This window comes from Phalacrocorax carbo, chromosome 9, assembly GCF_963921805.1.
Source record: "Phalacrocorax carbo chromosome 9, bPhaCar2.1, whole genome shotgun sequence".
Classification (NCBI taxonomy): domain Eukaryota; kingdom Metazoa; phylum Chordata; class Aves; order Suliformes; family Phalacrocoracidae; genus Phalacrocorax; species Phalacrocorax carbo.
Window position 1 is genome coordinate 25,323,540 of NC_087521.1, and position 16,320 is coordinate 25,339,859.

The 16,320-nt window shown below is 40.0% G+C and overlaps 1 protein-coding gene across 1 annotated transcript in view; it reads right to left on the reverse strand.

Moving 5' to 3' along the window:
• Positions 1-270: 270 nt before the first annotated feature.
• Positions 271-16,320, reverse strand: part of BEGAIN (brain enriched guanylate kinase associated) — a 118,766-nt gene continuing 102,716 nt past the window's right edge. Inside the window, exons 4-6 of the mRNA XM_064459994.1 lie at positions 9,084-9,191; positions 5,521-5,604; positions 271-2,283 (exon numbers count right to left, since the gene is read on the reverse strand). Coding sequence (XP_064316064.1) covers positions 910-2,283; positions 5,521-5,604; positions 9,084-9,191 — 1,566 coding nt within the window. The 3' untranslated portion in view covers positions 271-909. The remainder of the gene's footprint in view (positions 2,284-5,520; positions 5,605-9,083; positions 9,192-16,320) is intronic.

Consider the following 16,320-nt stretch of genomic DNA (forward strand, 5'->3'; position numbering starts at 1 on the left):
CAACACCCAGGGGCCGGGGACTGAGAACCACTGTTCTGGAGCTTACAGAGAAAAAGATTCCTTTAGAGAGCAATCTAAAGCTGGAGCTTTACTCATTAACTTTTGCTGGACTGATGCCACCCATAGCAATCCCATGTTCTATCATCCAGGGTATGATTTAATGAAGGAAAAAAACCCTCAAAATATCTCCACTGGTGTCTTTTATTAAGTAATGCAAAATACAGTATTAATTATGACACTGCATGCATTTTAGACAATATAAATGCAAGCCTACAGAAAATGTGACAAAGAAACCCTCAATTACTTTTGAGGTAGTATACAAGGTAAAATAGGAAAGCAGAAACACAGTGGATTAAAAGAACAAAATATTAGTATCACTTTGTGCATACATTAGTCACTCATAAATACATTTGTATGAAATAAGATACAATTCCATTCTTATTAAAAAATTTACTTCTTCAAACTCACCATTCTTGTGTGTTTTGTTTTCACATGACATTTTATGGTATTTTATCAGGTGGATTTATTTTTTTGTCACCGCCGTCATGATTTTACCCTTTTCCTCCAAGAGTTTAGGCACAGATGGCCTCATGCACAAAAATAAATAAGAAACCTGCTTGAAGGGAAAAGAATTCTGCTCAAATAGCTTAGGATAGTCTAATAAATACCATTTTGTTTATAAAAATATTTCAGGTTTATAAAAGAGGGGAGGGGACGGTCTCCCACGTGGAAAGAATGTTAAGTGAAAAGTGCTGTATAACATTTTTGAAGAGATTTTGTTTTAAACATATAGTACCATTATGAATATATATTTTATAATAATCTTGTTTCTTAGAACCTTACTGTTCACTAGAAGTATCAAATGCTGTTCACTTCCCTTTGTTGTCTTATTGCGGTTTTGGAAGATGCCTAGTTCAGAAGGGTTCCGTATAATTGTGCTTTTGTAAGGCTGTCCTTCCGACTCAAACCAGTACTCCCAGTCCGCTGAAACTGCTGCTGTTTGCTGTGAATACCCAAATGGCTTCCTTGCTCCATGGAAGACTGGTGGATTTCTGAAGCCTCCACTGAACTCTGATTGAGGGACTCTGCTGAGCTGTTGGGGCTCACGTCCACGTATTCTCTTTTCAATACTGGGCTATTTTCGATGTTTTTGCTGCTGCATAACTGGACTGTGATCCTTTCATTTTTTTGGTCTCTTGATTCTTTTGTTTTGTAAGTGGGCAATTTGTCCTGTTTACAGCTAGTGCTGATGTCAATATTCAGGCCACTGTCTGTTCTCAGGAAGCAAGAATCCACAAGTCTGCTTTGGCAGATATCGTCTCCCTCTGAGCAGCTATCTGCCTTGTAACTAGCATAGATGGGGCTTGTTCGACTATCTTCCTTCTTAATAGGGCTGCTGTAGTACTGCTCTGAAAAACTACAGGGTGACAGCCTGCCAGTGTTCCTGTAAGAGTACGCACCAATGTCCTCCACGCTCAGCTGCCTCCATCGCCCAGGCAAGTCTTCTTCTGAAAGGTGGGTGCTCCTGCACTCGTTCCTCATTTTCTGATTTGCTAAAGCCTGCTGTGGTGTTATGGCTGAGAAATGAAAAGGTTCATTTGCATAAGGAGGCAGAGTCCTAGTAAAAGTGGGCGAGTTCTCATTGTCATTGGCAAGCTCCATGTGCTGCGCAGGTTTGGGCTTGGCAAACCTAGGACTTCCCTGATGCTCGTAACCTGCAGGTGACTTTCTTTCAAACAGTTCGTCTCGGTTGCTCATGTAGATCGCTTGCTGAGAGGCTGTCAGAGTGTTGGCTTGAGCGTTCTCCTTCTCCTCGGATGTGACGCTGAAGCTGGAATAGGAACTGGAGGTCGGCAGAGAGGCAATGTACTCTGGGAAGGCTTCGTGAGAGAAGCTGGAATGGAAACCGTCTTCTTCGACAGTGCTGTCCATGGAGTTCTGAGACCTCAAGAACCCCGCGTCTTTGACTTGTGTGTCCACACTCTGCCTTCTCTCCCTCCTCCTCTCCTCGGGGCAGTAAAGGGCGGTGTCACTGCAGTAGATGTCTGACTTGTACTGGGGCCTTTGTCCGAGTTTTCCGGCAGAGTCCAGAAAATTGAGATCCCTTGTAGATGGGCTTGACAAGTGTGAAGACAAGCTGTTCGGATCTGGTTTTTCCAGTACTTTGGCAATGACACAAGTGGGTATGGTATCGGCGTAAGATGTGTGGCACAAGGGGACAGACAGGCTGCACCCATGTTTTTCCAGATGGATGCTGACTCTTTCCTGAAAGTCAGATGGCAACTGTAACATAAAAAGGTGGCAAAGGGGTCAGGAGAAAAGGGTGCACGTCAATACTGGTGTCTGCTTGGGCTTCTACAACATTGATAGATGAGTGCTGTTTATGACACTACATGGCTCTTTGAACTAATGTGATGGCCACAATATTTGTGCATTTCTGAAAACAAACTTAATCAAATGACTTTCATTTATTAACATTTGGGAATCTTAATCTGCTTCCCCTCATGGTAAACACTACGAAAGTGAAATATTTCCTTCCAAGTTAATTCAGGTTGGATAGGAATGATGTAAAGAATGCAGCAAACAAGAGTCTTTAAAAGGCAGGTAGGAAATTACAGCCTACAGCAACACTTTCCAGACTGCATTCATGGGTGTTATTTGCAGCTGGAGTCGGGGGGTGCAGAAGTCCCTGCTGAGGTCGGGAAGGAGGAGTAAGAGGTCAGAGCTATTCTGTTCTTCTTTTGCCTTCCTTCAAGCTTGTCTTGCCTCCAACCCAGTGCCAAATTTGTTCCTGCCCTTCAGCGATACATTTGATAAACAATGCCTTTTGGAGAGGCAGGAAAGTTGGTTTCACTGACACTTAAAGCGATGGTACTGGCTACTACAACAGGAGTGTTCCTGTGCTGGGAAGAAGCAAATCAAAGCAGTTACCTTGCCCCAGCACTTGGACATTGCTTGTCAGATCAACTGTCCTTATAAACCTCAACATGCTCCCCTCTTCCAGCAGCTGCTACCTGAGGGCTTTTCTAGTTTCTTACTACACTGGCAGAAATAAGAGCTAAGACCTGAATTTGCATTATGATTCCTGTGACAGACTAGTCAGAATTAATCAACATGGCTGTTATGCATCAGAGGACATATAGTTTTTGGAGAAGTTAGGATCAGCTCTATGGATGGTGTTTCCACCTGCCATTCTATCATGTCGACCAGAAGAGAATGAGAGCCCTCATTCCTTGGTGTGGCTCAAAAGTCTGGTAAGTAATGCCCACGCAGGTATCACCAAGCATACTTGCCAGTCAGGTTTTATCTGCATTGCTCAGTTCAGAGTTGTATGATCGGACAGGGATATGAGAGAGTGCTGCATGATGATTTTCTCTCAGTATTTCCTACTGGAAATCAAAAGAACCCAAGTTTGGACCAAGTTTTGAGTTTGTGACTGCGATAGCTCCTTTGATATCCATGGTGATTTACACCACTTAAGAATTTAGCCCCTGAATTCTTGGCTGAACTCTGATTTACTCAGTGCTTTCATTTTATAACTAGAAATCGAGTTCCTCTTTATGACATAATTGGTTGTTACCCTTATAGCCCTAACGATCTCGTTCCTGCCTTAACTTTGTTTCTGTAGAGGAGACAACCCTACAAATACTTAAGTCGTGTTCCCTGCCTCCTCTATTTTAGGCAAGAGAAATTTAAGGTCCCTGTTCCTTCTAATGATCTCACGTTGTACAAGATATGGAGCTCCTCTTTTAGCTTAACTGGAAAGTTTTTAAAGTTGGTTTAATCCCCAGAACTCAATGTATTCGAAATATGGCATGTTGTGAAATGGCATTCTTGTTAATGTGGAGTAGGATGAGTGTTTTTTCAACCAACAGGCCGTCCAGGATATTTTGGATTAATCATTACATTGTTAATTAACTCATATGTCTTCCATTGGAAATAAAGAGTATGATTGCCAACCTGCTGGCAGACAGCAATATTAGTCATAGTAAATACAGATGTAACAAAGATTAACTAAACAGGTTGCAAAATAGGGCTGCTATAAATTGCCACAGAAATGAAGAAAAGAAATACAGTTAATTTAATGTGAAACTGCTGTATGGGCAGCTATTATTTTAGTATCCTGTAACACCACTGTTTGATCTGTTTTATATACATTATTTAGATTATGAAATGTGTTAAGAAAAAGAACATTATTTTCTGAGCATTGCACTGGAAACAAATTACTGAAATGGTATTGCTGTCACATTGCTATATTGTGCGATAGTTTAGGCTTCTGGATAATACACAATACTTTGTCAGGCACTATTTGCATTTGTAAAGAACTTATTAGCTGTGACAGCACACTCACACTTGCTAAATTAATAAATACTTGGACTTATGAGTGGAGACTTTGCCTATTTAACTGAGTGTATGACAGCTTGGGAACTTGTGGAAAGATCCCACATTTGTGATAGTTTTCTGCAAGTGAACCACTAAGTACTTTTAAGGTCCTCATTCTTGCTATCAGGTAGGGTGCTTTCAAGTATAATGTCATGGTAACTCCTGGGTATGAATTGCTAAGGGAATTGAGTTACTAGGAAAAAATAACAGGACCAGGATAAACGTCAATTTGGAAGTTCTGTCTCAGTTCCAGAAAATCATTGCCCATTTGACAGAAGAGTCTTGCCCTGTCCTAGTTTACCAGGGCTGTTTAATGCTCTGAAGCAATACACTGGCTTTGAAATGGTTTATACATTCCACACGCAATTTTGCATTATGCCATCACAGAGCTGCACAGGAGCGACCATTTGAGGGGGACATGGGCCTGACGGGATTGATGAAGAGAAGGCTTTTCTTCATGACCTTCACTGAAGCAATGCATGTGAGGAAGTTGATATTACTTTGTGTAGGGCCTGCATCCCTAAAGACAGTCTTGTTCACTAAGATAATATTTGCCTCCCCTTTAAGGAGTCTGTTTCTCAATCCTAGTTTCCTTGGAAGCGAGGATTATTAATTTAAGTTTACACCTTGGAAATGAATCTTTCAGTGCTCTGGTTGCTTTAGAAAAAGGTATTTGTTCTGTCAGTCCATTTTAAAATTCAGGTTTAGAAATTAGCTGGACTGGAAAATAGCTTCAGGAGGAAAATTGATTGTTCAGAATCTCTGATGCCTGCAGCCTGTCATTTCCCTGCTCTCCCCCCGTTCCCTCCCAACATTTGACAGTCTAGAGTTCTCAGCACTTTGATTTTTCTAAAACTATTATTTTTCATATGTTCAGCACAGGCCCATTCTACTGGGTAGCAGAGGTTTTAGGGAAGAGAGTACCTCCAAGTTCTCACACTGGCTGTGATTTTTGTCAGCACCTCCCTCAGCTGCACAGAATATCAGCAGGTGCACAAGCCCTCCAGTTGCTTAAAGGGGCTGGGGGGAAATCAAAGCCTTAAGGGCAAACAAGTTCTGGAATTGATACATGTAAAATAACCTGTTTTCCATAAAATATTTATTTCTTTGAATATTCACCAAGTTCGGTCACATTACCTCAGAAAGCTTATGTGCCCTGTCGTAATTCTTGCTGCACTGGAGCAACTGAGCAGCTAAATTGCAGTCCTTCCTATAGAGCTCCTAGAAAAACAAAAAATAGCCTGTTTTTTAAAGTTTTCAAATAGCTTGTGGTTTTCAGCCTTTCTCCCATGCCTGAGCAATCTTTTAAAAATTGACTTTGGGGAAATTTGGAGCATATTTTAACTTCTAAATCCATTAAGATTCCGTGTTTCTTGCACGGTCTTGAGATGTTTGCCCTTTTGCTCTGTGAGGGCTGATAAAATTACCAAAAAGAAAATTTTAAGAACTGTTACTACAGAAGAGTAATCTGCATTACAAAAGATGGATACTTACCGTTAGGAACTGGACTTTATACTGTTAACATGCATGATACTATGAAGGCTAAAATAAACACGATCTTTTAGGCAAAAAGAAAATGTAACAAAAGACAATTTTTACTGAGTATTATCCAGATTAGCACTAAGATACTGCTTAGAAAATGCTTAAATAATCTTATGAGACTGTGGGAGAAATTCATTGCAGAGATATAAATTGTATAGTTTTTTAAAAGGAAGGCCTTTGTCTCCTTATGAAATTTTCCTGCTGGTTCCTAGTTCCTTTCGTATCTTACAGAATGCATCTATACAAATATATTAAATCTCACTGCAAATGTTTGATGCTGCAGAAGAGGATATTTTTGCTGGGTAAGAAATTACCATGAGAATTCCACACAAGGAAAAAAAGAACTTAAACGAGTCGCTTATACTATTTTTGTATTGAATGGCTCCCACAGCCTACTTAATGGGAAAATTCAGTACATAGATTTGCCCTTCATCTAAATCTAATTTAGTGCACATGACTGTAACTGTATCCTTCAACCAGTATCTTTGGGTCCCTGGAAGTAAGAGTTGTATGTTGCTTCTCCTGATCTAGATGCCATTAAAAACAAAGTTGGCTTCTAGGGTTGACTTTATATGTGGGCATAGATAAGATAGACAAAGAAAGGTACTATAGACACGAGGCTGTGTTAACCTGTAAAAATTAGAAACTGTTTATACAGAAAAGGTGTTGAATACTGAAATGATTTGAATTCTCTGTGGCACTAATGTTATAATTTTATTGCATGCAGAATTTTACTGTTCCACTTGTCCTCTTAAAACCTGTTAAAGACATTTTCTAGGAAAAGGAAAGGTTGAAATTCCCTGTTTTGAAATACCATTTTAAGGGTATTCTGTAATAACAGGTACAACAAGATGTTCCTGAGAGTCTGTGAGGCATGGGGGTAGTAAATGTAGTTTTCCTATGAGCATTAGTTCATTATATCTTCATATTCAAGGATCTTTAGATACTCTTGGTTTGTGGGGTTTTTCTGTGCCTGCCTGAACTTTTATACTTGCCACTTCTGCCTTAAATGTACTGGGGAGATACATTCACTTATGTAGGTCTTACATTTTATATTAGTATGCACTATTTTTATTCCTGAAAACATATGCAAAGAGCAGTAATCCAAGAATTCAGTTTAGAAGCAAAATTTGTTGCATATGCATGTGATTCTGACATATTACATGCGCATTAAACACACAATATATCGCTGCACAATGTATAGCACAGACAAGTACTCCAAGTCCCATATGACATTACTAGGCACAAAAAATGAAGTCACTCCAAAATCTAATCCTTTCTTCAAAAGCTTTGTGCCTCTGCTTCTGTGTAGCTGTTGTCATGGAGAATACAAAAAGCATTTCTGACACTTTATTTTTAGCAGCTTTAAAAATTACTGCAGAAAAACTACATGAGTTAAATGTCCCATGTGTTGTCATAATGCTGGGACATGGCCATGCGACTGGAGTGACTTTCTGTCCTTTAATGTCTAGCTGAATAGAAACAAGCCACATCTGTGGCAACTAGAACAATAATCGGCAAATTATGCCAAAAGTACATCTGATAGTCTAAAATATGTTTTTGCATCAAAAGCATCACTTGATATATCTGCCAGAAGAGTACGGGGAAATATAATTGAAGGAAGAAATATTGGCAAGGCAAAAACTTGTTCTCCCCCTGTAGGATTCTTCAGTTTAACACCGCCTCTACTTATTAGATAAAATATTAATGGTTTGTTTCATAGTTATTTATTTTAAAATTTGGAATTTATCCTTTATTTTCATTAGTGATGCTGCATAACTAAGGGCAGAATTTTGTCTGTGAATCGACCTCAAGTATGCATAACTGGCACTCTTATTTGAGGCTTCTGGACCATATTCTAATGTTCAGAGTAGTTCAGAATAATTCTTGGAAGAAGAGTACTCAGTACTCCAGTGCAGTCTAAGCTGCCTTTTAAAAACTGTGAATATTGAAAACACTTTTTCAAATGTGGGCTCAAACCTGACTCCATGAAGAAGTGTAAATGCATGAATGCTTATTGGGGGAGGTTTACAATTTCCCCCCCCTCTATTTTAAATCTGAAATAACTCCAATGATTTCAGCTGAGTTAGTCTGGATGCATGCCTGTGCTTCTAAAACCTAAATGTAACCCATTGCATTTACCACGTTTTGTTAGTTACATCTATTAGAGTTATGAAGTAACTGGTGTTTCAGCACAATTTCTGTAAAAGTAGAGGGTCAGATAGTGAACTCTTTGTTTCCGTTGGAAAGCTATTAATCGCATAGGCACATTTCACATCAACAGGCTTATTAATGGGATCAATGCTCCCTGCTATGAGTAAGACTTCATATGAAATATGGGAAGATTGAATGTAAGATGCTGAAAAGTAAGTGCTAACAGAAGCATGTCTTCTATAGATGGATTTTTAATTAACTATCTAAGGAATGGCACAATAATGAACTAGATGCCTGCAATCTTCCTTCCTTTGCTGTCTTTTTAGGTTTGTCCCTGGAAGGAGTTCACAGGCTCGGTTGCCAGCTGCAGTACGCATGCCAGTTTTCAGCAGTGTTTAATGAGATGCAGGGTGACAATTGCCAGAGATATTCCCTGTTTCATTCCACACAGAGACAGGTAAATTGTTACACATGAACCACAGCTGGGGAAAACCTGGCTCTCACTCTCTGCAATGATCTGAGCAACCAGGTTGGGTCAATCCTACCTTCTGCTAGCAGAGCTCACATGTGCTGGGCATCCCATTTCGGTAAGCAAAGACCAAAAGATCATAGGAATTGCAGGAAATGTAGGGCTCTACACTAGGCCTAAAGTCCTTATGATCAAGCCTCACTCCATGCGTGCTTCCACCAGTCAGCTGTACTAGACTGAAACTGATTACAAAATCAGTGTGGAAATGTTGCCATGTTTTAAAATATTTTTAAAAGAAGTTTTAAGTTAGACATAAGGAAAAAATTATTAATGAAAAGTCTCACCCCAACCTCATAGCTTAATGAGAGCTGAACTTACAAAATGATGGGAACATCAAGCATGAATTTTAACTTTTAAGGTGACAAGTTACATTTTATGTAAACAATAAGAAATTATTCTATAATTCCATGGGAAGTGCATGGCATAATTCATTTCTGAATATAATCTCAAGATGTATCCATGATTAAATACTTACATTATCTTCTGACAACTTATCTATTGTCACCTTGGCCTCTATTAAGTGATTATTGAGTGCAATTATTTCATGGCTCAATGCCCGTTTTTCCTCTTCATAATGTTGACCCTGTGTAGAAAATGGAGTAGTCATTATTTTTTCTACTGTCAGAATATTTCAGAAAAAGGACCAAAAGTTGATATTATTCTCAAATCCAGGAAAAAGCACAACAGACCAATATTTCTTTTTCTGTTTTCTTCTATTTTTTCTGTTTTCGCTCAACAGATGAGGCAATGTACTCTGAAAATATGGAGGTCAAATTCATCTCATGTTAGGAACTTTCACAAAAGGCTCTAGGTAATCTGTGCAAAAGCATTCAACTGAGTCCCAGCTATTCCTTCTTCATCACAAGGCAGGGTTTCTGACTTGGAAGGGACTTGGGCTACTCTCGGCTTTTGATACAAGAGTGTTTCACTCACGCCATGAGCTCCCATTCTCATCAGAGAGGAAGAACAACATTTAAAAAGGAAGGTAAGTGTGTTTGAGCTAATTTCTTTTTAGCTCTTGACTGTGCTGGCTGCTTTAAAAGCCCTGAATGAAGTTGTTCATTTCTAAACATGAATATTTGCCTGAGTGCAGGGTTAACACTCATTAGCAGAAGGTGACCCACTGTGGGATAACAGGAAAATAGTCTGATTCAAACTTCTTGGTGCCCACTAACTTAATCTTGTTATCAGAAGGCTGCAACTCTTTATTATAAATGCAAAGAAATAAACGGGAAAAGTAAAGTGCCATTGGCCCTTCCCATACTGTTTCCCATTTTCATATCGCAGTGTTTCTTGCGCCACCTCATATATAAATAAATATTTTGTAGCAATCATTCATAAACCTGCCTCCAGCCTTACGTTAGTATTAAAAAATATGGTAGCTTCTGAATGCTCTGGCTGAGATCAAGGCATCTTCCTTGCGCTCAGAGCTGTAAAAGGCCATGATAACAAGAAGTTTGCCAATTATCTAGAGGGATCTTTTAGAAAGCAGCGTTGCAATAAGAACAAAAAGTAGGGTAAACTTCAATGTACATCTGTTTTATTTAGTGAACTTAATCCAGTGACAACTTCACAATCTCACTTCCCATTCTAAAATCACTAGAGTAATTTGTGAAGGACTTTCTCCTGCAGGATGATTGTATTAGCTACTGAAATTTCCCAAATGCCATATTGTCTGGGTCACACAAAAATCTTGCAATACACACTCGACATTGCCAGCTAATTGACAGCAATGGGAGTTGTGTGTTTTGAGGTCTGAATGAATATCAAGGTTAGTTATCCAACTGCAAAGCACCAGGCTATATTAAAGGAAAGTGATTAAAGTGGAAGTGGCAACTCTCATCCTAAGTCACTATATAAAGAAAAAAACCTTCTCAAATGGTCTAAACAAACCCATGGCTTGCTTTAAACTGCACAGATATAATTGAATTGTCTTTGTGCCAGTCTGGACTGGCCTGTTTTAATGTCAGCTTTTCTACAGACTCTCTGTTCCCCACTGTTGCAAGACCTCCATCCTGACAGCCTAGCTCTGCCTGGAGGCTGGTTTAGGCTTGATACGTCTCCTGTCCTCATTCCTATTGATTAGGTATTCCTGCTAGCTTGCTAGCTGCCTGGGGACTATACCATGGAAAGCCAATGTGTAGCTCTGAGAGCTTGCAAGAACTCCAACCTCAATAATTTTGACAAATCACATGATCTTAATGGCTGTGTTTTTTAATTAGGCAGATCTATGTGGTTTTATACGAAGCCCTTAACTCCTATTGATTTTATTGTGAACTAAACAACTAGGCACTTTGTAAACCTCCTGGACATCTGCGGACCTCTAGAAATCTGTCTCCTTTAAGAGTATGACTGAAGATTACATTTCAAAGGTATTTAGCTGTGTAATGAGGTAGACAAGTGACTACCTAAGTACCTAGGGAAAATGAGTTCCCTCAATTTTCCAAGTCACTTCATGCTTTTGAAGGAACCAGGTCCACTGAGTACAGACTTAATCTTCCAAATAACCATCTGTATTGAAGATTTTACCAATCCTTGTATGACAAGTTGTCAATGCCAGGGTGGCTGATTTGTAGGACCCTTTTTGCTCGAAGTCTCTGATTTCAGTAAGCATTGCTCTTGCCTAGCCAAATTGAACTTAACTCAATATATTTTTACACTTCAGGAAAGATCATCTGATCAAGGATTTATAGTCTTCAGCTGAGAGAAACTTATAAAAGGGCAGCAGATTCAGGCTTTGGAAGTAGTACTTTCCATTGCATTGAGTAACGCTGAATCTGACCGAATTATGGTTTCATTTTATTTCAGTTATGATAACTTTTGGGCTGATGTTTTCCAGATCTTGTATCAGACCAGGTGTGACTTTAAAAAATATTTTATATTTGTTGAACTGTAAAATTTACCTCAGTCCAAATTTATACTACACGGTTCAGCAGAAAAACACCGAAGTAATAAACATCTCAGCAGTGCTGTGGAGGAGGGGGAATGAGAAGGAAAAGCCAGTCCCAGTCTTCTCCACAAGTATATGTTCACACCTTGGTCTTGAAATCACTGTTTTTGACATGAACAAAGAGTCTGTCTCACTGTGGCAAAATAAGAGTGGACAGGACCCTGAAAGGTTTTGGCATATTGACCACATACCGTGTGTCTATCTTCAAGAGTTCAGGGCTTCAGCCAGATGTTACTGTGGTCCAGTGGTGGCAACAAGAATACAGAGGTTTAATCCTGACACCACCACCACCTTGAGAAAATGGTGCAGCTGGAAGAGATAGTATGCTAGTGCTGGATCACTGCATTAAAAAGATTGCTTGTTTACTGGGGGACTGCAACTTTGAGCTCTCCAGTTGCAGTTGGACAATCATATTTTCAGCATCAGGTATAGATGTCCGAGTGGGAATGAAAGGAGGATGGGAATCATAATATCAATGCTGTAATTGTGACTTACAAATAGAAATACTTATTTTACTTATTACTGCTTTTGGAAGATCCCTCTGTTTCTGGTAGCTTCTAGATGCTTGGTCCTCCTGCTCTTCCATAAGGCTGGTGACCCCTCCTCTCTCCTTTTAGCAGTGCTTTCTGCTCTGTATATCTCTCAAAACTCACTAACAGATTAAGTTAATGGCATTATTGATATGCCAATATCTTGCAGCGGGGCTGAGGGCTCCTGAAGTGCAATCCAAAATGCCATAGCTATAGGCTGCAACAGGCTGAGCTTCTGGTGGATTTTTGTTCAGAAATCTTTGTTGAGTCAGCTCAGTGCATCTTGCCCCTGCCTCCTCCCCAGGGACAGAGCCAGCATAAAAGAATACAGCTCCATAGTGTCTGACTAATGCAAGAGAACTGCAATCATGTTCCCACGTCTGAGTCAGATTGAATTCATACTGCTGGGTGACTCCAGCAGTGCACAGCGCTGATATCAATGTTGGGGGAACCAAGTGCTTGGAGCCGTTGCTCCTAGCCTGGATTTAGCATGAGCCTCACTGCTTTCTTCTCAAATCTGATGAAGGAATTGGGTATCTGCTCTTCACAAAGTGCTCAAATGACACAATAAAAGATATCAACTCTGTCTGGAACCTTGTTTTTCTTATAATTTGTATCTATCACAGTGACAACATCCCTCATATATTTACAGATCTATAAAAATATAAGATGTCAACTTTGAAAGCGTTTGGTAGCATCTAGTCCCTGCATCTGTTCTCTGTGGTATAAGTGGGGTAAAAAGAGTTTTGGTAGGTTGATACAGCATAAAATAATTAATAGTAAATGTATTTTGGAAAGTAACAAAAGCTGCGTGAGAAGATCTGCTTTTCTTGCATATTAGTTAATCCACAAAGGTTTCTACTCTAGTTCTTCAGCAGAAATGGAACAGCCTAAAAGTCGGCTGCCTCTCTGGTAATGTTTCAGTCTCCCTTCAGTGCTTTCCAGCAGCTGGATAGTGTCCTACCATAAAGCAGTGTCAGCCTATTAGTCAAGGTTAGGCTTACTGTCATCTCTGCTGTCCTGTGGGAGTTTTGAGAAGTGTATAGACCTTTTGAAATCAGCCTCAATTTTGCAAATGAGCAGTGCTGGTCTGTGTAAATGTCAGCCTTTCAAACATGGCAAAGTAAATGTGTTCTTGGTGTTCCTATAAGGAACATTTCAATGGATAGCATTCCAATCCTACCATGAGAATAATATAATAGTAGTGGTGACCATCAAGGTATTAGTGGCCAACAGCATTCCTTTGTAAACACTGCTTAATAAGTAATGTCTGAGTGACAGATGGAAAGAAAGAGAGACTTGTTCTGTTACATATGGCACCAAAGTGGCACTGGTATCCCACCCTGAATGCCTGGACAGAGGTTTACTGCGATGTTTTTGGATGTGGTATACAGGCAGATCTTTGTTCCCCTTTTTCTTTACTACTGTGCTTGTCCAGGAGGAAGACAGCACTTCCACTGGAGAAATTTCCCACCTTTTTGGACCAGAGTAACACTGTTAACCCAATATTTTCCTCACAGAACACCAGTCATGGTCTTTTCATTGCAAATATTAATAGGTACTGTAAGGTATCTGCTAAGCAACTGGAATGTATTTACTGTTGTTCTGTGGGTTGTAGTTGGCAAAAAAGTGCTTGTGGGGGTATACTTTTGAAACAAGATCTGTATATTTTAAGGTGGTATTTTATAATCTCACTGAAATCACCTTATGAAGGATGAAACAGAGCAGTTGCAGATCACAAAGCTGGGAGGAGTGGCTGATAGAGCAGAGGGTTGTGCTGTCACCAGAGGGACCTCCACAGGCTGGAGAAATGGGCTGACAGGAACTTCATGAAGTTCAACATGGGGAAGTGCAAAGTCCTGCACCTGGGGAGGAACAACCTTAAGCACCAAGGTATGCTGGTGGCCACCCAGTGGCTTTGCAGAAAAGGACCTGGAGGACATCAGGTTGAACATGAGCCAGCAATGTGTGCCTTTGCTGTAAAGAAGGCCAAAGATAAGCAGGGCTGCATTAGGACAAGTGTTGCCAGCAAGTCAAGGGAGGTGATCCTTTCCCTCTACTCAGCAGTGGTGTGGCCACACCTGGAGCACTGTGTCTAGTTCAGGATCCTCTGTGCAAGGTGGATATGGACACACTGGAGAGAGAGTCCAAGAAATGGACAGGAAGACGATTAAGGGATTGGAGCATCTCTCTTATGAGGAAGACCGTTTAGCCTGGAGAAGATAAAGCCCAAGTGGGATCTTGTCAATGTGTATAAATATCTGAAGGGAGGATGCAAAGAAGACAGAGACAGGCTCTTTTCAGTGGTGCCCGGTGACAAGGCAAGAGGCAATGGCACAAACTGAAACACAAGAGTGCCATCTCAACATCAGGAAACACTTTTACTGTGAGGGTGACTGAGCACAGGAAAACGTTGTCCAGAGTTGTTGTGGACTTCCTATTCCTGGAGATATTAAAAAAAATATCTGGACACAGTCCTGGGCAACTTGCTTTAGTTGCTTGAGCAGGTGTGTTGGACCAGATGACCTCCAGAGCTCTCTTCAAACCTCAACCATTCTGTGATTCTGGGAGTTCTGTAACAAATTATGGCTACCATACCTCACTTGACTGCTGTGATAACTGGCATGCAGCATCTGGGGTTGTTATGATATATGGTATTTTAAAATCTTGTTATTAGCAAATACTGCCATAGAAGTAAATGCTTCTATTGTTATGGAAAGATGATTTAATATATAATTAACACATCTCTAGGTTCTAATAAAATAGGGAACAAGTATGCATTGAATATGGTAGAAGTTCATGTATGTTTCTCCCTGGTATTCCATCAAGACTTCAAATAGACCTCAGGTTAGACTTGGTGCATGTGAATGCATGTCTTCTGGAGTCAGTGAAGTGGCATCTAATTCTTGCTGATAATTACATTAATAATGGAGGATGAGAGTGTGTTATCTATCACAAAGAAGGGACACTCAGATGCTCCATACGTTCTCAGTGGTTGTTCAATGACAATACTTCAATGATGAGTGAGGATGAGTTTGTTTTATAGCATCTGTCAGGGCATATCTCATATCCTGTTGAGAAATAAATAAAAACAGTCATCCCTTGTGGAACTGAAGGTTGGGAGAATATGCAATAGTCTCTTCCACCTGGTGTGGAAACTTTTCACTGTTGCAGAGGGCAATAATGTAGCTTAGTTCAAGTTTTATATGTACTCTTCTTCCAACCCAGGTGTGTCATGGTATCTGCTGAGCAAGGCACAGTTTTGAAATACAGTGTTTGAACCAAGGGACCTCTTAGCTTGCTGTCAGAGTCCTAAATAGGAGGTGGTGGGGGGTGGGAGGGGAGGGATGACTGGGCTAAAGGCATATCTGACGATGTAAAGAAAACACGAATGAGAAAACTTGTGGTGGAAAGAAAACCTTTTTCCTATTGTAACTCTTAAAGTTAACAGCTGTTCTATTTACAGTACTTCCCCGTAGACCATATGCATAACATATGTTTTATCAATTGGCTCATAAAAAGGCAAAATATGGTTTAGATTTGCAGATATTATTGGCTATTCTCTGTAGTAGTTCATGATGTTAAGCATTACTGCATGTTAGTTTCTGCTCTGCAGTTCTTCATGTTATTATGACAGATTACGCATTTGTGTATGTGCATGGTTATGGATTCTTTGGAGCTATGTGAGTTTATGTGCCAGTTAAGACCCTAGCTCTGAATATCCCCTACTCATGCTTGCACCCATGGGCAGAAACTGTAATAAAAACAGCGACCTGACAAGATGTGAACAACAAGTAGGAACGATGAAAGACATTTCAATAAATAATGAAACCGTATCAAATGATACCAGTTCATGACATGATCCTTGGGCTGCAGAGTTTGGTGCCGATCATTGCTTGAGAGCACCATGGTATACATGTAGCATTTTTGGCTTTACTTCTTTGTATAACAATCTTATTTTGGTTTAACAGTAAAATGATTATCCAAAGGAATTATTCACTTACAGACTCACTGAACCTACAAGTCTGTTTAAGAATGTACATCTTTACAAGCAAGTGGAGAACAAGAGCCAAACGCTTACCTAATTTTTTAGGTAATTATCTGTCATGTTACGAATAGAACTACAGGATTGTGTAGGGACGGATGCAGAGGCTGTGGCAGCACCCTGATTGCACTTCATGATGTACCACTGTCTCATCTTTACTTCCCACCACAGTAATTGCCCGGACACC